A 23,215-nucleotide genomic window follows, 5' to 3' on the forward strand; every position below is an offset into this window, starting at 1 on the left:
CCTTGACCTTTTGTCTTTAGATCTCTAAATTTCCTCTTGCTCTACCCTTTCCCAAGTTCTACCTATATTGTTGGTTCCTACGTAGATCCTGTGCCTCCCACTCCAAGTTCATCTCCAGTTGTGAGGAGATGGTCTTAACCCTGGCAATGAGCAAGCAATACAACCTTGGAAATTCCACGGCATTTCCATCACTGAACCCCTGATCATCAACATCCTGGGGGTTACCATTGACCAGAAACTCAGCTGCACCAGCCATATAAATACTTGGCTACAAGAGCAGGTCAGAGGCTGGGAATTCCGCATTGAGTAACTCTTATCCTGTCTCCCCAAAGCCTGTTCACAATCTACAAGGCACAAGTCAGGAGTGTGATGGAATACTCTCCAAATTGCCTGGATGAGAGCAGCTCCAACAACACTTGAGAAGCTCGACACCATCCAGGACAAAACCGACTACTTGATCTGCACCTTCCACCCCCAGTGGCAGCAGTGTGTACCATACACACGATGCACTGCAGCAACTCACCAAGCCTCCGTCAGCAACTTCCAAACCGACAACCTAGAAGGGCAAGACCAATTTACGCATGGAAACACCACCACCTGCAAGTTCTCCCCCCCTCCCCCCCACCCCCCAAATCAACATCTTGTTGACTTGGAACTATATCGCCATTCCTTCACTGCTGGGTCAAAATCCTGGAACTCCCTTCCTAACAGCACTGTGGGTGTACCTACCCCAAATAGACTGCAGTGGTTCAAGAAGGCAGCTCACCACCACCTTCTCGAAGGAAATTGGGGATGGGCAATAAATGCTGGCCTAGCCAATGATGCCCACATCCCATGAACAAATAAAGAAAATGAGCAGCAGAAATCTGACTTTTCACTGCCAGAGAGACATTTTCAGTCTAACATAGGTTTGAAATGTTGCAGGGGAGCAGGAGGAGTTACAATGTATTTCCATAAGTTAACATAATGTGGGACTGCTCTTACTTCCAAAACTTTTCTGGGTGGGGGGGTACAGATAGTTACCCCCGTTGGTTTGTGGGGTTCTGTAGACGCTTTATAAGGGTCCGCGAGAAAATGTGAACAGCACCTAATGGTGTGGGTCAGGTTCCCGCTGTTTGAAGTTATTTTGATTTCCTGGATCTGGATTAAAGCCACAGTCCCAGTTACTGGGTGTCCCGATAGCAGAATTACCACACCCCAATCTGTGTGCCAGCAGAGACAGTCTGGTTAACAGCACAGGAAGAGGAAGTAAAACCCTGAAACACTCAGCTGTGCAGTGAGTAGGTGATCGGTGGAAGGTTGCTCTTGAAACAGCGCCAGTGTTTCCAAAAGGAACCACTGAGCCTAATCCCACTGATACAAAACCAAAACACTGCGGAAGCTGGAAATCTGAACTAAAAACAGAAAGTGCTTTAAATGCTCAGCAGATCAGGCAGCATCTGTGGAGAGAGAAACAGAGTTAACATTTCAGGTCGATGACCTTTCATTAGAAGCCTAATCCCACTCCAGGAAGAGCAGGGAGTTGTAGTATGGTGAGGTATTGAACAGACATGTGACTGAAGCTGTATGAAGAAAAAAAATCACCACTCACATCAGTGTTCGCTGTATTATCACCCTAGCAAAGTCTGTGTCCTCTTTAACAGGACACTGATGGACTTCACATTCAGTACAAGGAGTTTGTAATATAATTTAACTAGCAGAGACCAGCAAAACATTTGCAGTGAAATTAGTATTGTTATTGCAACAGTACTCCTTTTAAATCCCCATTCCATCCTTCCAATACCATCCCTCTCATGCCAGACCCATCCTATTCCTTTCATCCCTCTCGTATCATCCCCATCCTCCATGCCCACCCCTTCTTCCTATGCCATCCCCGTCCCCCAGTTCACACTTCCTGAGCTGTCCCGTACCGTGCTCCTCCCACCCTCTCCTACCCTGAGGCCAGGGAGGGGTGGAGGCCAGAGGCCAGTAACTGAGTCGAGTGCGCCAGGCTGTGTCCACAAAATCAAACCGCTAATCAGTCCGTAAATGCGGACAGACTATTATAGATTTTACCTCGGGCTCTCTATATTAGCTATATTTAATGTAATTTAACAGTCATCTTTGATATTTTGCATCTCTCTCCATATTTTACTTCACCATTGCTGTTTTAAATGACATTGATTACATTTCACCTTAGTCTCTCTTCACTTTACGTTATACTGATTATATCTAACCTCAGTCTCTTTTTTTTTTCTTTAAATTCTACAATGTCAATCCTGTTCCCATAGTCCCCTCCCCACATGTCTCTGGTGCACTAGGTACTGTCCATCAAAGGTGTGTCTTCCCCATTCACCAGGTGCCTTGTATTGAATTGATCAAGAAATTGTCTCTAACGTACATGCTGTGTTTTAATGCTACAACAAAATGTTACAATATCCAATCAAGTCTCAGCCCACAAGTGCAAAACTTCACTGGACCTTACAAAACACTCCACAAGCCAAGACCTACAAACCCAACAAAAGTTGTCCTATTTTTTAAATCTGCGATCCCTATATTACATTGATTACACTTTACCTCAGTGTCTCTCTTTTAAGTTATATTTAACCTCAGTCTTTCTCTTTTTGATATTAGTGATTACATTTTACCTCAGTCTCTCTCAACTTTACATTATAGTCTTGCAAGTGTGCACTAAACTCGCCTCTGTATACATGTGAAAACCTTGAACTTATCCACTGTCGACTTGATCTCTCATTTGGAACAAATCTAAGCACCAAAAGTTTTCATTTGCACAACTCCCCTCCCTCGCATTGCAAAATGTGGCCAATAAGCTCTCTGCTGAGTGCTGACTCAGCCCACCAATTCAACTCTCAGACCAGTCAAGTGCAGACAGACAGAAACCGTATTATTGTATAAGATGAGAGCTCTGTGTTTACTAATCTGTTTGAAAAGGGATCTTTCAGCCAAAAAAAGTTTGAGAACCAAGGCTGTATCCCAGTATTGTCCACCGTGCTTAACAAACTGATTTGAATATTGCTGGTTACTTTGCAGATTCAGCCAGATGGGAAGACTCTCCTTTATAATCCTTACTCCTGGAATCTGGTATGTATTTCAATCTCTGGTGCAGCATCATTTGAACAACAGCACCCCAGCATGAAACACAACTGTCTGGAAATGAGGAGTAAGTACATCTCAGTGTCAGTTTGGTTCAGTTGGTAACACACTCACCTGAGTCGAAAGACTTGTGGGTTCATGTTAAATCTAAGCTGGTGGTCTAGTGGTGGCTTCACTGTCTGGGGTGCTGTCCATCAGGTGAGATGTTGCACTGGGGCCCTGACTGCCTGTTCTGCTGGCTGTTACAGCTGTAATGCAGGATGGTAGGGGATTGTGGAAGGACGATATTTAATGGGCTGAAGGACCTTGAACATAGGAGCAGGAGTTAGGCATTCAGCCCTTTGACCCTGCACTGCCATTCAATTAGATCATGGTTGATCTGTACATCAGCTGCTTTTACCTGCCTTTGCTCCACATCCCTTGATACCCTTGCCAAACAAAAATTTATCAATCTCAGTCTTGAAAGTTCCAATTGTCCCCCTGCATCCACAGCCTGTTGGGGGAGAGTGTTCCAGATGTCTGTTACCATTTGTGTGAAAACGTGTTTCCTGATTTCACTCTGAATGGCCTAACTCTTATTTTAAGATTATGTTGACTTGCACCTGATTTACTCATGAGAGGCAATCCCTACCTATCCTATCAAATACTTCTGATATTTTAAGCACCTTCTCAATCTTCTGAACTTATAGGAGTACAAGCCAAGTTTGTGAAACCTATCTTAAGGCCAGTATCATTTTGGATAATCTGCACATCCTCTCCTCATTCAGTATGTCCTCCCTGAAGTGCAGTGTCCAAAACTAAAGACAGTATTCCAGATGCAGTCTACTCAAGGCTCTATACAACTGAAGCATAACTTCCTCCTCTTTGTATTCCAGCCTCCTTGAGATAAAGATCAACATTCCATTAACCTTTTTGATTATTTTTTTGTATGTGCCCACTAGTTTTCAATGTTTTGTGAACTTGGACACGCAAATCTCTTTGCTCCTCCACCATCCAAGTATCTCACTGTTTAGAAAGTGTTCTGATTTACTTATCTTGGGTCCAACATGATGACCTCATGCTTGCCCACATTGAACTCCATTTGCCATGATTTTACTCACTCATTTAGATCATCTGAATCTATTCAGTGGAAATTGGGAAAGAAACCATTGCCATTGGGGCATTTGGAAGAAATGGTCATCACCAATTGCAGAATAATAGGGGTTAACCATTAGCATCTGCCCCTTCACACATCATGGCTGATCTTGGGCTTCAGTTCCATTTTCCTGCCCGCTCCCCATATCCCTTGATTACAAGAATACAAGGTAGCTTTTTTTTCTGGCCAGCGTAGACACGATAGGCCAAGTGGCCTCTTTCTGTGCCATAAACTTTCTATGATTCGCATAACTATTTGTTGTGCATTAACAGTATATAATAACCATGTTTCCATCACAGATTGCAAACGTGCTGTACTTAGAGTCACCAGCAGGGGTCGGCTTTTCCTATGACGATGACCAGCAATACCACACCAATGATACTGCGGTAAGACCATGCTAGTTTGCCCAAGTGTGTTATTTCATAGCGCAAGTAGGTAGGGGATATGTTTTTTATTTGTTCATGGGACATGGGCAAGGCTGGCATTTACTGTCCATTTCTAGTTGCCCTGCAAAGGTGCTGGTGGGCTTTCTCCTTGAAATCGCATGTGGTGTTAGGTAGGGAATTTAAGGGTTGCGACCTTGGGTGTCAATGGTGTGTGACCTAGAAGTCATAGTGTTCCCATGACATTTACTGCTGTTGCCCTTCCCAGCGGTGCAGGTTGTAGGGAAGGGAGAAGCTGTCGAAGTAACCTTGATGAGTTGCTGCACTTTCTCCTGTAGTGAGTACTTGTACTTATGGTGTGCTGATGGTGGAAAGGGTGGATATTGAGTCCACGGGCACCAATCAAGCAAACTGTTCTGTCTTGGATGGTGTTGATTTTCTTGTGTTGCAGCCATACCCATCCAGGTGAGAATTTCATCACACTCTTTACTTGAACTTTTTTGATGGTTGAGTGACATTGAGGACGTGAGTTATTCATTGTAGAGCACCCAGTCTCTGTCCTGCTTTTGTAGCTATAGAGTTGATGAAGCTGATCCAGTTCAGCTTCTGGTCAGTGGTGACGCCAAGATGTTGTTGATGAAGCATTCAGCGTTGGTGGTGCTGTTAAAGGTCGCAGGGAAGTGACTGGGCTTCCTCTTGTTCGAGATGATCTTTACCTGGCGTTTGTGGTATAAATGTTACCTGCCAGTCGATGGCTCAGGACTGGATGTTTTCCATATCCTGTTGTCGGCTGGCATAGGTTACTTTATTATTGGAAGGGTTGAAAATCAAGTTGAGCATGGTGAAATCATCATTAAGTAACCCTTTTCCTGACTGTGACTGAGGGTAGTCATTGGTTGGTCAGAGGATGCTTTCTTGAGGGACCCCTGCAGTGATGTCCTAGGGCTTTGAGGACTGGTGTCTGGCCATTACAATCATTTTCCTTTGTTTCAACTATGACTGTAGCCACTAGAGCATTTTCCCTTTTGATTCCCGTTGACAAGTGTTGTTAGGGCTACATGGTGCCTCTTCTAGTCAACTGCCCTGATGCTGAGGCTAAACCCCTCCCCCTCCCGTCACCCCCACCTCTGGCATTCAGCTCGTGTCTGTTTCCATATCAAGCTGACCTGAATGGGCATCAGATAGAAAGAATATGGGGTTTTGTCTGAGCTGGAAGAGTGTCAGTGAGCAGGTTATTAGTGTGGTTTGATGGAAGAGTCATCAATGATTCTATCATTTTGCCTACCTGTACCCACAGGTGAGAATGAGGGAATGGCAATAGGGCATGGGAAGGGTTTTAAACAACAAACCTATGAAAATGACAAGCAGGAAAAGGCCATCTTGTCCATCTAGCCTGCCCCACCCTCGTGATGGCTGGAGTATTGTGACTGAACATTTCCTACGAACAGCTGCCCTAGCCCACCCCGCATTGCATCCATGAAATTTCCCGAGGGAGGCCAAAAAAACAGAATATCCCAAAACCGATAAGGGAAAATATACCCTGGAAAATTCCTCTTTGGCCCCCTCAGGTGATCAAAACTAGTCCAGGAGATCACATAGATCAAGTTGTAACCTCTGAAGACACTTGCCTTCTATATGATGCAATCCCTGCCCCAGTCAGAAACCAGACCAGTTCCCTCTTGAAGATGTAGCGAGTCAGCACACATTGTACCAGCTAGCAACACATTCCAGAGGCTTACTACACCAGGAAAAGAAGAGCTGCCGAACATACAGTCTGTTCTTACTCATACACAGTTAAAACCTATGTCTCCTGATGGGCCTAAATCTGTCAAACTGGAATCTCTCGATAGGCACACTAGCCAGCTCTTTCATTATTTTATAAATCTCTAAGTCTATGCTGCTTTAAAGTAATTAGGCCTCGCCTATCTGAATAACTATAGTCTAAGCTAGGAATCATTCTTATAGTTTCCCTCTGGACCTTTTCCAAAGCCACTATATCACCCATCTTCTGAAGTAGGTTGAGCTGAAAGGTGTCTGTTCAGTTCCCTCTGCGACTGGAGTATCTTTGTACATCAAGAAATGGCTATTCCTCTCCATGTTCGTTCAAGGTATTGAGTGTTAACCTCCAGAAAGCTTGTTGATGAGGATGATGCTGGAGCCTATATTTACTCAGTTACACATTTATCGTACAGAGTAAAAAGGATTACAAACATGTAGCTCCTCAAAACCCTTCACCAGTCTCAGTAAGTGTCTCCTTATAAGTGTTCAAGTAAGACCCCAGCTTACACTCTCTGAATGTACATAATTAAACAATTGATACACAATTAACCGACTCTCCCCTTTCTCTTACAATAAAACTTAGATTAACAGGCTCAAACAACATATCGAAATAAATATTGGGTATGCAGTATTACATTGTGAGATGCCCCTCCTCTAGCATCCCTAACAATTACTTTATACTAGCATTTTTGTGAAACAATCGGATAGCTGATGACCTGCATCTACCCATTTATGTTTGGAGATTTCCTTTCTCTCCAGCATTTATTTCAATCCAGCAAGGTCAATAGGTAGTCTTTTTTCATTCTCACTTTTTGTAGAGTGTACATTATCCCACAAAGAACAAATATCCACATAACATTCAATGCGTATCCTATCTTCAGTATGTCCCTTGTTCAGATTCTCACCTAAAATATTTGACAAATAAAACCCCATTTCCACTGCCTCCACAAGACCCAGTGTTTCTGCAGCTTTTAAATGCTCTTAACCCTTTTTATTTTCTTAGCTTCACAAGCTAAAGGACAACATTTCCCATTTTCAGCCATCAGAAATATTATGAAACTGGTTGCACTCGAATACAGCAAGATTAGCATGTGAAGCATCACTAAACATTACTAGCTTCCTGTTCTTTGAGTCACCTATGGATGGGAACTTCAGTACACATTTCTCCAGATTTAATTTTTTGAATGTTTTATTTGCTCTTTTAACACCTGAAAGTTGAGAATGTTTTATCATCGTACTTAACTTCACATCAAAATTAGCATCAAGTCTAGTCTGAGAGCACACACAGTTTAATTGACCAATCAATTGCTCAGTCCCTTCTTTCCATATATCATCTTCCTCTGAGGACCTAGCATGATAACCAGGATGAGAGTAATGCTCTCTAAATAGGATTGTTGATTTGAAGTTATATCAGACTTACTCTGCTCAATATCTAAACCAATATAATTAAAGGCACCACAAGCCTAACTCCCAAAATTAAATTCTGCCCTAATCTTATTAATAACATTTCTCAAAATCCGCCGTACCACCCTATAAGAAATCATCATGCATCATGAAAATGCCTGAAAGTTTCCTTTAATGATACCAATAAAAATTGCAGGATCTCCTTTTAGTTGAACAAAACCAATTTTCAACAAAACTGATAGAGGGAAACGAGGCACCTTGTACCTCAAAAGTTCATGTGTTTTGTGATGAAGGTCCTGGAACAGAATATGGTAGATCAAGGGTTGGACAGTAATGTGAGCGATCACAACACTCAGGAAAAAGCTTTTGCATCCAAAGGCCAATTGCCTCGAGTAAGTACTTGGCTGACGTATATTCCAGAGGGGTCTAATGAAAGGAGGGATGCAACAATTGTGGGACGTGAAGGAAAATCTACTGACAAGTCTAAATATTGGTTGAATGTTCAAGATGATGGCTGAGAAATACCACATCCTGGGAGCATCATTAAGGCCATAGATACATTTGTTCAGTTTCCATAATTTTCCTCCTGTATCTGCTGCCTCTTTAGGTGGTTTCAGAAACACTTCTCTCTGAAAAGTATCACCTTGCAAAATGGCAGCTTTTATGTCAATGGATCTACACTCCCATGAATAGGTGGCCAAAAGATCCAAAAAGATTTTCAAGATTACTTTTCCAGCTATGGGAGAGTCCACTCTAACATCAGTATCGCCCAGTCGCTCTTCAAAACCCCTCGCAACCAACCTCGCTTTAGCCTTATAAGTCCCATCGGAAAGGACGTTTTCAATACCAGTCCATCTATGTAACAAGGCCCGGCTGTCCCCTATCTGGTACCTCAGAATAAACTCCAAACTCTCTCCAGCTCTCTAATTCATTATATTTTGCTTCCCTTATTAGTTTATACTCAAGTTTATTAGCAACCAGTAAAACTTCACAATCATGAGAACTTCTGCTTCTAGATTGTTTCCAAGACTGCTCTCTGGCCTTCATTTCATTGTGTAATTTGTTTAAACTACAGCCTCTATTAGCACTTTGATGCCTTTCAGGACTACTGTTATAAAAGATCTCCCTCTCGCACTATCGGAGGCTCTTTCTCCAGTGCGTGATCATTTCCTTATGCAAGAGTCACTTCCAGAGCCACTATTAGTACTTTCACTGCGCTTTCTTTCTCTCTACTCTTTCACCCCATTCTGCTAGTCCATGGACCTTGCTTTTTGGCCATCATCTTAAACATTCAACCAATATTTAGACTTATCTGTAGATTTTCCTTCACGCCCCACAATTGTCGCATCCCTCCATTCATTAGACCCCTCTGGAATATACGTCAGCTAAGTACCTGTTCGAGGCAATTGGCCTTTAGATGCGATAGCTCTTTGCTGAGTGTCATGATCGCTCACGTTACTGTCCAACCCTTGATCTACCATATTCTGTTCCTCAGGACCTTCATCACAAAACACATGAACTTTTGAGGTACAAGGTGCCTCGTTTCCCTCTATCAGCTGCTCAGATTCTGAGATTTTATAATCAACTCTGGTGTATCATGAAGAATGAACCTTAACAGTTTGATTTCCAAGCATGATATCTACTGTCTTACCATCACAACCTATTACCTTACCAGGGCCCTTCCATTCCTTATGACCCTCTCTTTTATAATACACCATATCTGCTGAATTAAATTTTGCCTCGGATGGTCGTGCACAATGCCTCACAGCTCTCTGAATTTTCTGAGACCTCAGCCTTGATAAAAGCCCATCTCCCTGCATGTAAAGCATTCAAATTTGCAGAAAAAAGTGGGACTAATTGTAGTACCTTCTAGAGCAGGAGGACTGTTGTACAGTATAGAAGGCAATTTGGGATTCTGCCCATAGACTACTTGATGGGGACAATAATCCCCCGACCATCTGAAGCAAATTCTTTGTAAGAACTGCCCATGCCAGGGCAGTTGTCAACTTGCAGTTTCATTGGTCAGCTAAGATTTTATGTGGCATTTCATCGATCACTGTGTGATTCCTTTCACAGAGCCTTTGACGAAAGGACTTTTGGCTGCAGAATTCATAACCATAATGTTCATGTTTTCACACGTATCTCTGAACTCGTCATTGGCAAATTCCCCTCCATTATCAGTCAGAAACTTAGTTGGTCCCCCAGGTCCAGTCCCTATCCACTACTTCATGATTTTATTGATAATCACCCTTTTTTCCTTGCTATGTGTTATTGTAGAAAGAATAAATCTAGTTGCTACGTCCATAAAATGTAGAATGAAAATATTCCCATCTTTGTCCCATGCCTTTAGTTCCATGGCAACTACCTTGTTAAAGTCACGTGCCAATGGAAGGCTTACAAAAGGACTTGATGGCATCCTCTGATGCTTTCTACGAATTTCACACTTTTCACTAAACTCTTCTATTATTCTTGTCTACTCTTCATCAATCACAGCTGCAGCCTTTAGCAGGGTTTTTAATCCCTGACAAGAAGGGTGAGAAAATTGTCTGTGTAACTTCAACAATTTGCCTTTTATCTCTGATTCTTATCACCTGATGCCATTAATACTTCTCGCACTCTGATTAGAAACATCAGGTTTTGTTAAGGTGGATACAATAATGCCCTGACTGGGTAAACTGCAAATTTACTGACTTTCCAAAAACAATTGCCTTATGCTCCGTATCAAGGTTCCTTTGTGCCTTTTTCATTGTATGTTTGCTCAACAGTAAAGGTATCTCACTAGAAACTACATCAGTATTGTGGCTTGCTCTAGCTATTTTACTTGGAATTACTACTCTCTTCAGTGACTTCAATGTGTGGCCATCACCAAACCTAAAGCAGGCAATATTTTTATACTCCTTAATCTTGCATCGATCCTCACTAATGAGTGAATCCAGCTAACATTTTAACCAGTCTGTTCCACACACTGTCTATCTGCAAGCACTATCAAATACAGAACAGTTGAATGAATCCGCAACTAACACATTTATTACAGGACTAAAACTCCTTATGACGAGTACAGATTCGTTCAGATTCATCAGTATCTTCCACTTCTGCCTCAGAATTCTCTGTCATGTGTTAATTTGAGGACTCTGCCGCTCCGCTTTGCGCAGTTCATTGCATAATGATACTTTGAGTCACACCTGAAGCACCTGTTAAACCTTGGGCATTCCTGGGGTTCATTCACCTACGATTGCTGTTCCAATTCTGTCTTCTGCTGTAATAGTCAGACCTGTCTCAAGGTGCTTTCATCCTTATTCCTCCTAACTTTAACTCTTCCATTGTACTTATGCCTGCGTCCAGTATCTGTACCATTACGAAATCCGGTAATCATTGAGTCCTCTATTCTTTGTGTCCACCGCGGAATGCCCTGTTTGTTCTACCAGGGCTGCAAGAAGTGACTTTCCCCAAGAATGTCTTTAAGGCAGCAGACATTTGATCTAGCAGGGAGGCCTTTTCTAAGAACCAAACCCCAGTTAAAAACAGGAGCCTGTCCATATGCGATACCCTAGCACAATCTAGCAATTTAAATGCTAGCACTGAACCAAGGATCTCCAAATTGAATTCCCTCAATCTTTTATACAGTCTGTTTAAAGTCCATAATCTATTCCTCTATTGAATAACCATCTATTTTCCGAAATCTATCAACATTTATAAAAATCTGACCATGCCTCATACACGATTAATAGGTCATTTTTCTTGTAAATTTCATCCAAGAATTCTAACAGAAGATCCAAACCTCCTTCAGTATCTAACTGACAAGCATCCAATTCACAAAACACTTTACTTCTGATTTTACTTTTGGTTGGAAGTGACAACGCCAAGGCCATACCTTGTTTCCTCTTTGGTAGAAAAGTAACCCGTGTCCACATTTCCACTTCATTCTTCCACTGGTCATCTGGTTCAGACTCCAAGAACATCGGAGGGTAATCATACCCTGACAATTTACACTTGCTTTCTGCCATATTTTCCTCAACAGCCATTGAGATCTTAGTTATCTTTAAAAAAAAAAATAATAATTTGCTTAGTTTCCAACCTTCAGATTTAGGCAACCATTCTATGCTACCATGTTAAATTCCAGAAAGTTTGTTTTGGAAGGATGATGCTGGAGTGGCGCAGTGGTTAGCACTGCAGCCTCACAGCTCCAGCGACCCGGGTTCGGTTCTGGGTACTGCCTGTGCGGAGTTTGCAAGTTCTCCCTGTGACCGCGTGGGTTTCCGCCTGGTGTTCCGGTTTCCTCCCACGACCAAAGACTTGCAGGTTCGTAGGTAAATTGGTCATTGTAAATTGCCCCTAGTATAGGTAGGTGGTGGGGATATGGGACTAATGTAGGATTAGTTTCAATGGGTGTTTGTTGGTCGGCACAGACTCGGTGGGCCGAAGGGCCTGTTTCAGTGCTGTATCTCTCTATGAGCCTATCTTTACTCAGTTTCACGTTTATTGTGCAAAGTAAAAATGATTACAAACGTGTAGCTCCTCACTCAAAATCTCCACCAGTCTTAGTTAGCGTCCTCCTTATGAGTGCTCAAGTAAGACTCCAATTAACACCCCCCACCTGCACATACTTAAACATTGATACACAATTAACACAGGAAATATAACAGATAATTGAAATTACACATTGATAGTGGATTGTCATTCTGCTGGTACTGCTTATAAATACTGTGGCTACAAGAGCAGGTCAGAGACTGGGAATTCTGCAGTGAGTAACCCACCTCCTGACTTCCCCAAAGCCTGTGCACCATCGACCAGGCACAAGTCAGGAGTGTGATGGAGTTCTCTCCAGTTACCTGGATGGGTGCAGCTCCAACAACACTCAGGGCGCTCGACACCAACCAGGGCAAAGTAGCCCACTTGATTGGCACCCCATCCACAACCTTAAACATTTACTCCCTCCACCACCAATACACAGTGGCAGCAATGTGTACCATCTACACGGTGCAATTCAGCAACTCACCAAGGCTCCTTTGACAGCAGCTTCCAAACCTGTGACCTCTTTCACCTAGAAAGACAAGGGCAGCAGACACATGGGAACACCATGTGGGAGAGTGAGAGAGAGAAAACACAGCGGGAGCAGAGCTTTAAAAATCACACCAAAAGGAACAGAGTTGGAGACCAGAGAGAGAGAGAAAGAAAACACAGTGGGAGCAGAGCTGGGGAAATATCAAAGTGACATCAGAGTGATGTCACAATCAACAGAGCGTGCAAGGAAACAGAGAGCCGCTGGGGTGAGTATACAGGTAAGCTGGGTTAGTAACTAAAGTAAAGAGAAGGATAAGGTCTGCAGTTTTTTTTATATAGTAAGTCGTGTTTTTTAGGGAATCGAGGTCCATAGTGTAAATCTTTAATTTTTGAGTAAATTAAGGGTAAGTTATGGCAGGGTAGCTTGGCAGGATGGAGTGCTCCTCCTGTGCAATGTGCGAAATCAGGGACACTTCCAGTGTCCAGGGTGAACACGTGTGCAGGAAGTGTCTCTAGCTGCAGCTACTCGAAATCCACATTCCGGATCTGGAGTGGTGGCTGGGGACACTGTGGAGCATCTGCGAGGCTGAGATCATCATGGATAGCACATACAGGGAAGTGGTCACACCGCAGGTAAAGACTGCTCAGGCAGAAAGGGAATGGGTGACCGCCAGGCAGAGTAGAAGAACTAGGCAGGTAGTGCAGGAGTCCCCTGGGTCCATCTCCCTATCTAACGGATTTTCCACTATGGATACTGTTGAGGGAGATAGCTTCTCAGGAATGCAGCAAGAGCTAAGTCTTTGGCACCATGGGTGGCACAGCTGCACAGGAGGGGAGGAAAAAGAGTGGGAGAGCAATAGTGATAGGGGATTCTATTGTAAGGGGTACAGATAAGTGTTTCTATGGCTGCAAACGTGACTCCAGGATGGTATGTTGCCTCCCTGGTGCTAAGGACAAGGATGTCATGGAGCGGCTGCAGGACATTCTGAAGGGGAAGGGTGAACAGTCAGAGGTTGTAGTTCACATTGGTACCAATAACAAAGGTAGAAAGAGGGATGTCCTGCAAGAAGAATTTAGGGAGCTAGGTAGCTGATTAAAAAGCAGGACCTCGAAGGTTGTAATTTCTGGATTACTCCTGGTGCCATGTGCTAGTGAGTATAGGAATAGGAGGATAGAGCAGATGAATGCATGGCTGAGGAGATGGTGCAGGAGGGAGGGCTTTAGTTTCCTGGATCACTGGGTCGATGATTTCGGAGAAGGCGAACAACCAGTGAAGAGTGGGACATGATCGTAAGGATGACTTGCTTAGTGATGACTAGGGGTTGAGCAAAAAGTTTCTAACCAAGGTGGGACCTGTACAAGTCAGACGGGTTGAACCTGAACTGGAATGGGACCAACATCCTTGAAGAGAGGTTTGCTAGTGCTGTAGTGGGGATGGGATACAGAGTGGAGATACAGTAAGGGGTGATGCACAGCCAAATATAGAAGAGAAACTATGTCAGTCTGGAAGGCAGAGCAAATATAGACCTGTTAAGGCACAAGCGAATAATGCGAGGCTGGATTGCATGTATTTCAACGCAAGGAGTCTTACCAGTAAGGCAGATGAGTTGAGGATGTTGCTGAACACATGGGAATATATTATTATTGCTATCACAGAGACATGGTTGAGGGAAGGGCAGGACTGGCAGCTCGATATTCCAGGGTATAGGATCTACAGGTGTGACGGGAGGGTGTAAAAGAGGAGGTGGCATTGTACTGTTGATCAAGGAGTCAATTACTGCAGTAAGGAAGGATGATATTTTAGAAGCTTCTTCAAATGAGGCCATATGGGTAGAACTTAAAAACAAAAAGGGGGCAATTACTTCGCTGGGAGTGTACTACAGGCCTCCAAACAGTCAGGGAGAGGTAGAGGAGCAGATATGTAGGCAAATCTCAGAGGTGTAAAAATAATAGGGGATTTTAACGTCCCCAATATTAACTGGGATAGCCTTTGTGCAAAAGGCTTAAAGGGGGTGGAATTCTTAAAGTGCATCCAGGAGAGCTTTTTGATGCAGCACATAGTGCAATAATAGAAGAGGCGGTACTGGATCTAATCTTAGGGAATGAAGCTGGACAAGTGATAAAAGTGTCAGTGGGGAAACATTTTTAGGGATAGTGACCATAACTCTAAGATTTAAGGTATTATGGAAAAGGACAAAAATGGACTGGAAATAAAGGTACTGAATTGGGAGGAAGGCCGATTTCAATATGATAAAACATGATCTGGCCAAAGTGTACTGGGAGCAGCTACTTGTAGGAAAGTCCATATCAGACCAGTGGGAGTCATTCAAAAAGGAAATAGAGTTCAGGGCCAACATGTTCCCATAAAGGTGAAGGGTAGGACCAACAAGTACAGGGAACCCTGGATGTCAAGGGATATAGAGGGTTGAATAAGGGGAAAAAAAAGGAGGCTTATGGCAGATTCAGAGGGTTGAAAACAGCAGAGGCCCTAGAGGAGTATAGAAAGTGTAGGGGGGTACTGAGAAAAGAAATTAGGAGAGCAAAGAGGGGACATGAAAAAACACTGGCGGGCGAGATAAAGGAAATTCCCAAGGTGTTTTATAAGTATATTAAGGGCAAGTGGATAACCAGGGAAAGAGTAGGGCCCATTAGGGACCAAAGTGGCAATCTATGTGTGGAACCAGAGGAGATAAGTGATGTATTAAATCATTACTTTTCATCTGTGTTCACTATGGAGAAGGAAGATGTAGGTGTAGAGATCAGGAAGGGGGATTGTGATATACTTGAACAAATTAGCATTGAAAGGGAGGAGGTATTAGCAGTTTGAGGGCTTAAAAGTGGATATATTCCCAGGCCAGATGAGATGTATCCCAGGCTGTTATGTGAGGCAAGGGAGGAGATAGCAGGGGCTCTGACACAAATTTTCATATCCTCTCTGGCCACAGGAGAGGTAGCAGGGATAAACCAGGTAATTACAGGCCAGTGAGGCTAACATCAGTGGTAGGGAAACTATTGGAAAAAATTCTGAGGGACAGGATTAATCTCTACTTGGAGAGACGGGGATCAATCAAGGATAGTCAGCATGGCTTTTTCAGGGGGAGATCATGTCGAACAAATTTGATTGAATTTTTCGAGGAGGTGTCAAGGTGAGTAGATGAGGGTAAAGCAGTTGATGTAGTCTACATGGACTTCAGTAAGGCTTTTGATAAGGTCCCGCGTGGGAGATTGGTCAAGAAGGTAAGAACCTATGGGATCCAGGGCAATTTGGCAAATTGGATCCAAAATTGGCTTAGTGGCAGGAGGCAGAGTATGATGGTTGAGGGTTGTGTTTGTGATTGCAAGCCTGTGACTAGTGGTGTACCGCAGGAATTGGTGCTGGGACCCTTGCTGTTTGTGGTGTACATTGATGATTTAGATGTGAATATAGGTATGATCAGTAAGTTCGCTGATGACATGAAAATTGGTGTTGTAAATAGTGAGGAGGAAAGCCTTAGACTACAGGATGATATAGATGGGCTGGGAAGATGGACTGTAGCAAATGGAATTTAATCCTGAGCAGTGTGAGGTGATGCATTTTGGGAGGTCCAATAAGGCAAGGGAATATACAATGGATGGTAGGACCCTAGGAAGTACAGAGGGTCATGGGGACCTTGGTGTACTTGTCCATAGATCACTGAAGGCAGCAACACAGATAGATAAGGTGGTTAGGCCACAGCTGGAGTACTGTGTACAGTTCTGGTCGCCACACTATAGGAAGGATGTGATTGCACTGGAGAGGGTGCAGAGGAGATTCACTAGGATGTTGCCTGGGCTGGAGCATTTCAGCTATGAAGAGAGACTGGATAGGCTAGGGTTGTTTTCCTTGGAGAAGGCTGAGGGGGGACCTGATATAGGTATACAAAATTATGAGGGGCATAGATAGGGTAGATAGAAACTTTTTCGCTTAGCGGAGGTGTTAATAACCAGGGGGCATAGATTTAAGGTAAGGGGCAGGAGGTTTAGAGGGGATTTGAGGAAAACTTTTTTCACCCAGAGGATGGTTGGAATCTGGAACACGCTGCCTGAAGGTTTGGTAGAGGCAGGAACCCTCACAATATTTAAGAAGTATTTAGATGAGCACTTGAAACGCCATAGCATACAAGTGCTGGAAAATGGGATTAGAATAGATAGGTGCTTGATATCCGGCACAGACATGATGGGCCGAAGGGCCTGTTTCTGTGCTGTATAACTCTACGACTCTATGACCACCACCTGCAAGTTCTGCTCCAGGTCATATACCATTCTGACTTGGAACTATATCGCCATTCCTTCACTGTCGCTAGATCAAAATCCTGGAACTCCCTTCCGAACAGCACTGTGGGTGTACCTACACCAGATAGACTGCAGCGGTTCAAGAAGGCAGTTCACCACCACCTTCTCAAGGGTAATTAGGGATGGACAATAAATGCTGGCCTTGCCAGCGACGCCCACATCCCATGAAAGAATTAAAAATCTTTAGTGCTTGTTGAAATGAATGTTACTCCTGTTTTTATATCTGTTGAAAATTTCTCTTTCTTTCACTTTCACTCCCTCTTCCTCCTCCTCCTCCTCCTCCTCCCAGGTTTCATTCAATAATTACCTGGCTGTTAAGGAGTTCTTTCAACTGTTCCCGGAATACAGTAAGAATGAATTCTATATCACCGGAGAAAGTTACGGAGGAATCTATGTGCCAACACTGGCGGAGCATGTCATGACTGATCGTAGCATCTATTTTAAGGTAGGAGTCAAACAATGAAGAATCATGTAGGAAATGTCGGAAAACTCGTCGGGCAGCATCTGTGGGGAGAGAAACAGAGTTCATGTTAACAGGTCTGTAATCTTTTGTCAGGTGACAGGTCACTGACCTGAAATTTTAACTCTCGTTCTCTCTCCATAAATGATTTCTGAGCTGCTGAACATTTCCAGCATTTTCTGTTTATATTTCAGATTTCCAACATCTGTAGTATTTTGCCTTCGGAGAATCATAGCTGCATGAAGGTGTTGTCTGCTGATGTAATGGAGGAAGAGAGGATTTGGGAATACTGCTAGGAGGGAGAGGAATGGGGCTTGTACACACGTACTGAGGGAATGCTGTCTTTTGGATGAAATGTTAAACCAGAGTCCCGTCTGCCCCCTTGGGTGGATGGAAAGATCCCGTGGCACTATTCGTATAAGAGCGGTAGAGTTGTCAATACCCAATATTTATCCCTCAACAGACATCATTTAAAAAGCAGATTATCTGCTCAATGCTGTTTGTGGGGAGCTTGCTGTGTGCAAATTGATTAACGTTTCCTGTTTTATAACAGTGACTACACTTCAAAAGTACTTCATTGGCTGTAAGGCACTTTGGGACATCCTTAGGTCAAATGCATAAAGTCTCTTTTTTTACATAATTAGGGAAAACCCAGAAATTATCTTTGTCATTATTATTTCCAGTGTTTTCTTTGGCTGTGGTAATTCCTCGTGCGTCCTACTAGAAGGATACAGGGCCTAGTTGAAGGGTAAATCAGCCATTATTGAATTGAATGGGGACTAGCCGACCCTGGATCCTGTGTGCCATAATAATGTTGCTGCTCTTTCAGGGAATGGCAGTTGGAAATGGATTATCCAGCTGGGAATACAACGATAACTCTTTGGTTTACTTTGCTTACTACCATGGACTGTTGAGATCCACGTAAGTAGCACAATTCATTGGCCTGGATTTTAGCCTAGAGTCGCGTTCCGTGTGGGAGGGGGTTGCTGTTGTGAGGTCAGGATACCTGGGAGGGCAGGTTTCCCAAATGTCCTGCTAAATTTTGTTTTTCTATCGGGTTGCCGTTCACAGGCAGCCTGATTGACAGGCTGGAGGCAGACTTTCAAGCTGGAAGCCTGCTTCACGAGGCTGAAGCTGACCAGCAGGTAAGTGTATTGGGGTAAAACATAAAATGCTGGAAATACACAGGCGGCAACTGTGGAGAGAGAAACAGTTAATGTTTCAGGTTGATGATCCTTTGTCAGAAATGGAAACGCTGGAACTTGCAGGACTCTGCTCTGTCGGGTGCAATCCTAACATTGTCATCAAACCTGCTGACAAGGCTGTTGCTGTTGTTTGGCAAGCTGAACATTACTTTTAAGGCTGGATGCCAATTTTGACACCACCTACCTTCCCCTAGTCTATGAACATGAGGCCATTGTTTCTAAGGCTGTCATTGACCTCATTTCGAGATCTTCCCTCCAGAGCCTCCAACTTCATAGTTTCCTAACCCCACCTCGCCTGCTTCTACCTCCTTCCACAAGATCCACAAACGGAACTCAGAACTGGTAGGTCCATTGTTTCAGCCTGTTCCAGCCCTACTGAACTGATTTCTTCCTGTCGGGTATTTTTTTTCCTCCCCTTCTCCAGCCTCTTCCTATTATCAGTGGCTCTTCCAATGTTCTCCACCACTTTAGCAGTTTCCTGGCCTTTAACCAACTCCTTTTCACTATGGATGCCCAATCCCTGTACATCTCCATCTCCACCAGAATGATCTGAGACTTCTTTCTTCCCTGAAGGGAGACCCAATCAGTCCCCATCCACCACCACCCTTCTCTGTCTGGCTGAACTTGTTCTCACATTGAACAACAACTTTTCTTTTAGAGATACAGCACTGAAATAGGCCCTTCGGCCCACCAAGTCTGTGCCAACCATCAACCACCCATTTATACTAATACTACATTAATCCCATGTTCCTACCACATCCCCACCTTCCCTTAATTCCCCTACCTATACTAGGGGCAATTTACAATGGCCAATTTACCTATCAACCTGCAAGTCTTTGGCTGTGGGAGGAAACCGGAGCACCTGGCGGAAACCCACGCGGTCACAGGGAGAACTTGCAAACCCCACACAGGCCGTACCCAGAATCGAACCCGGGTCGCTGGAGCTGTGAGGCTGCGGTGCTAACCACTGCGCTGTGTGCCACCCAACTTCTCCTTCATCTCCACTCATTCCTCCAAATATAAGGTGTTGGTATGGGTACCTGCCTAGGTCCCAGCTATGCCTGCCTTTTTATGGGATATGTGGAACATTCCTTGTTCCAGTCCTACTTGGGGGTGGGGGCGCCCTCCCTCACCCCTTTTTCTGTATATTAATGACTGTATGGGTGCCGCTTCCTGCTCTCGCCCTGAACTGGAAAATTTCATTGCCTTTGTTTTCAGTTTCCAGTCTTCTCTCACATTCATGGTCTAACTCCGACTCTTCCCTTCCCTTCCTTGACTTTTCTGTCTCCATTTCAATATATAGGCTATCAACCAAAATTCACTATAAGCCACCAACTCCCATAGTTACCTCGACTACACTTCCTCACACCCTGCCTCCTGTAAGGACTCCATTCTATTCTCCAGTTTCTCTGGCACATCTATTCCAATGATGCAGGCTTCCACACCAGCACTTCTGATATATCTTCCTTTTCCCTCAACCTAGGATTTCCCCACATGACCCCCCACCCCCCCCCACCATGGTTGACAGGGTCTCCAATCATGTCAGACCCATTTCCTGCACTTCTGCTCTCATCCCGTCCCCTCCGCCCCCTCCCATCCTCACCTTCCAACCCACCAACCTCTGTATTTAACACATCATTCTCTGCCAGATCCACCACCTCCAGCAGGATGTCACCACTAAATACATCTTCCCCTCCCCTTTCAGCATTCCAAAGGGACCCTTCCCTCCTCGACACCCTGGTCCATTCCTCATTTACCCCTAACACCTGCTCCCTTTTCCTATGGCACTTTCCATGCAAGTACAGGAGATGCAACACCTGCCCTTTTACCTCCTGCCTTCTCACTGACCAGGGCCCCAAACACTCCTTCCAGATGAAACAGCGATTGTACTTGTTTCAATTTTGTATATTGTATTCACTACTCAACATGTGCTCTCTACTTTAGGGAGACCAAACGCAGACTAGGTGACCACTTTGTGGAACACGTCTGTTGAGGCTGCAAGCCTGACCCCCAGCTTCCTCTTGCTTGTCATTTTAATTCTCCAACTTTCTCTCACTCTGACTTTTTCTGATCTTGGCATTTGACAGTGTTTCAGTGAAGTTCAACACATACTGAGAACAGCATCTCATCTTTCGACTGGGCCCCTTACAGCCTTCTGGACTCAATATTGCGTTCAACAATTTTAGATCATAACCTCTGTCCCCGCCGATTTGTTTCATGTTTCTTTGCTGGTTTGGTTTTTTTCTCTTGCTTCCCTTTTGTTTCCTTCACTTTGTTTTCGGACAGCAGCTATTCATTATCCTGCCATTTACACCTCCTCTTGACACATCTTTTGTTTCTTTACTTGGCCCATTACCACTGCCTTTGGCCTTGCACCACTGCTGCCTGCTGCCCTATCACAGAGCTTCCCTTTTGTTTTTTTCAGCCTCTCCCTTCCACTCGCTCAAAACCCATTACATCTCTAGCTTTTCCTAGTTGGCTGAGAGGTCACATACCTGAAACGTTGACTCTCTCTCTCCACACATCTGGATATTTCCAGCCTTTTCTGTTATATTACACTTAGCAGAGTCTGGGTCTATATTCAAATTGCTGTCTACAATTTTTTTTTTAGACTGTGGTCAGATCTCCAGACGTTCTGCTGTTCAGAAGGCAAATGCAACTTTCACAACAATAAGGATAAGAACTGTCAGTTTAGGGTGAGTATTGCTTTGTACGTTCGCTCCAATCATTTCAGAACCTGCCCTTCCCTCTGCCCCTTGAGTTCCATAGAATCAGAAGAACTTAACATAAGCAATAGGAGCGGGAGGAGGCCATACAGCCTCAGGCTTGCTCTACCATTCAATAAGATCATGGCTGATCACTTTCCTGCCCTATCCTCATATCCCTTGATTCCCTTAGTGCCCAAAAATCTATCACTCTCAGTTTCGAATGTACTCTATGATCGAGCATCCACCGTCCTCTGGGGCAGAGAATTCCAGAGATTCACAATCCTATGATGAAATTTCTCCTCATCTCAGTCCTAAATGGACAACCCTTTACCTAGCTAAGACCCCCTAGCTCTAGACGCTTCAGCCATTGGAAACAGCCTTTCAGAATTTTATACATTTTAATGAGATCATCTCTCATTCTTCTAAACGCTAAAGAATATCAGCCCATTCTGCTCAATCTCTCCTCATAGGGTAATCCTCTCATCCCAGGAATCAATCTGGTGCCTCTTTTGTTCTTCTGACCACAGTGGATAATTTCACATTTCCCCACATTATGCTCCATCTCCATCATCTTGCCCAATCACTTAGCCAGTCTATATTTCATTGCAGCCACTTTGTGTCCTCTTCACAGCTTACAATCCCATCGAACTTTGTATTGTCAACAAACTTGGATAATAGGACACTTGATGTCCTCATTCCAAATCATTGATACAGATTGCAAATAGCTGAGGCCCAGCACTGATCCTTGCAGCATCATACTTTTTACAACCTTGATCCGAGCCTCAATCCATGCTAAGATAGTATCGCCAATCCCATGAGCTCTAATCTTATGTAACAGCTCTCTTGTGGCACCTTATTGAATGCTTTACAAAAATTGGAATGGACCACTATCACTGATTTTCCCCCCACCCCAATATCTACCCTGCTAGTTAAAACCTCGAAAACCTCTATTAGATTTGTCAAACATGATTTCCCTTTCATAAAACTGTGTTGACTCTGCCCAACCATATTACAATTTTCTAAGTGCCCTGTTACTACATCCTTAATAATAGATTTTAGCGCTTTCCCACCTACTGATGTCAGGTTAACTGGCCTGTAGTTCCCCGTTTTCTCGCTCACTCTTTGAATAGCTGTGTTACATTTGCTAGCTTCCAATCTATTGGGACAATTTCAGAACCTTGGGAATTCTGGAAGATCAGAACCATTGTATCCAGTACCTCGATAGCCACCTCTTTTAAAACCCTGGGGTAAAGGCCATCAGGTCGAGGGAAATTGTCAGCTTTTAGTCCCATTAATTTCTCCAGTACTACTTTTCTTTGCTAATAATTACTTTAAGTTCCACGGTCTCTTTAGACCCTTGATTCCCTACAATTCCTGTTTTTTTTGTGTCTTCTACTATGAAGACAGATACAAAATAGTTGTCTCCTTATTCTCCGTTGTAATTTCTCTTGTGTCTGCCTGTAAGGGACCCAGGTTGACTTGTGCTAATCTCTTCTATTTTTAAATACTTGTAGAAGCTCTTACAATTTGCTCTTCTGTTTCTTGCTCATTTTCTGTCATATTCTGCTCCCTCTTTATCAGTTTTTTTGGTCATCCTTTGGTGATTTTAAAGCCCTCCCAATCCTTAGACCTACTATGTCTTCTGGCAATATTGTCAGCCTCTTATGTAATATTATCCTTATATTCTCTCGTTAGCCACAAGGCAAAAAAGGAAGCCATTTGGTCCATTGTGATTG

At 43.7% G+C, this 23,215-nt stretch overlaps 1 protein-coding gene across 1 annotated transcript in view; it reads left to right on the forward strand.

Annotated features, from left to right (window-relative positions):
- LOC137378246 (lysosomal protective protein-like) overlaps positions 1-23,215 on the forward strand; it is a 122,473-nt gene that overhangs the window by 67,055 nt on the left and 32,203 nt on the right. The window contains exons 9-13 of the mRNA XM_068048472.1: positions 3,031-3,081; positions 4,528-4,614; positions 17,396-17,551; positions 18,396-18,487; positions 21,383-21,467. Coding sequence (XP_067904573.1) covers positions 3,031-3,081; positions 4,528-4,614; positions 17,396-17,551; positions 18,396-18,487; positions 21,383-21,467 — 471 coding nt within the window. The remainder of the gene's footprint in view (positions 1-3,030; positions 3,082-4,527; positions 4,615-17,395; positions 17,552-18,395; positions 18,488-21,382; positions 21,468-23,215) is intronic.

The sequence above is a fragment of the Heterodontus francisci genome, chromosome 16 (assembly GCF_036365525.1).
Source record: "Heterodontus francisci isolate sHetFra1 chromosome 16, sHetFra1.hap1, whole genome shotgun sequence".
Classification (NCBI taxonomy): domain Eukaryota; kingdom Metazoa; phylum Chordata; class Chondrichthyes; order Heterodontiformes; family Heterodontidae; genus Heterodontus; species Heterodontus francisci.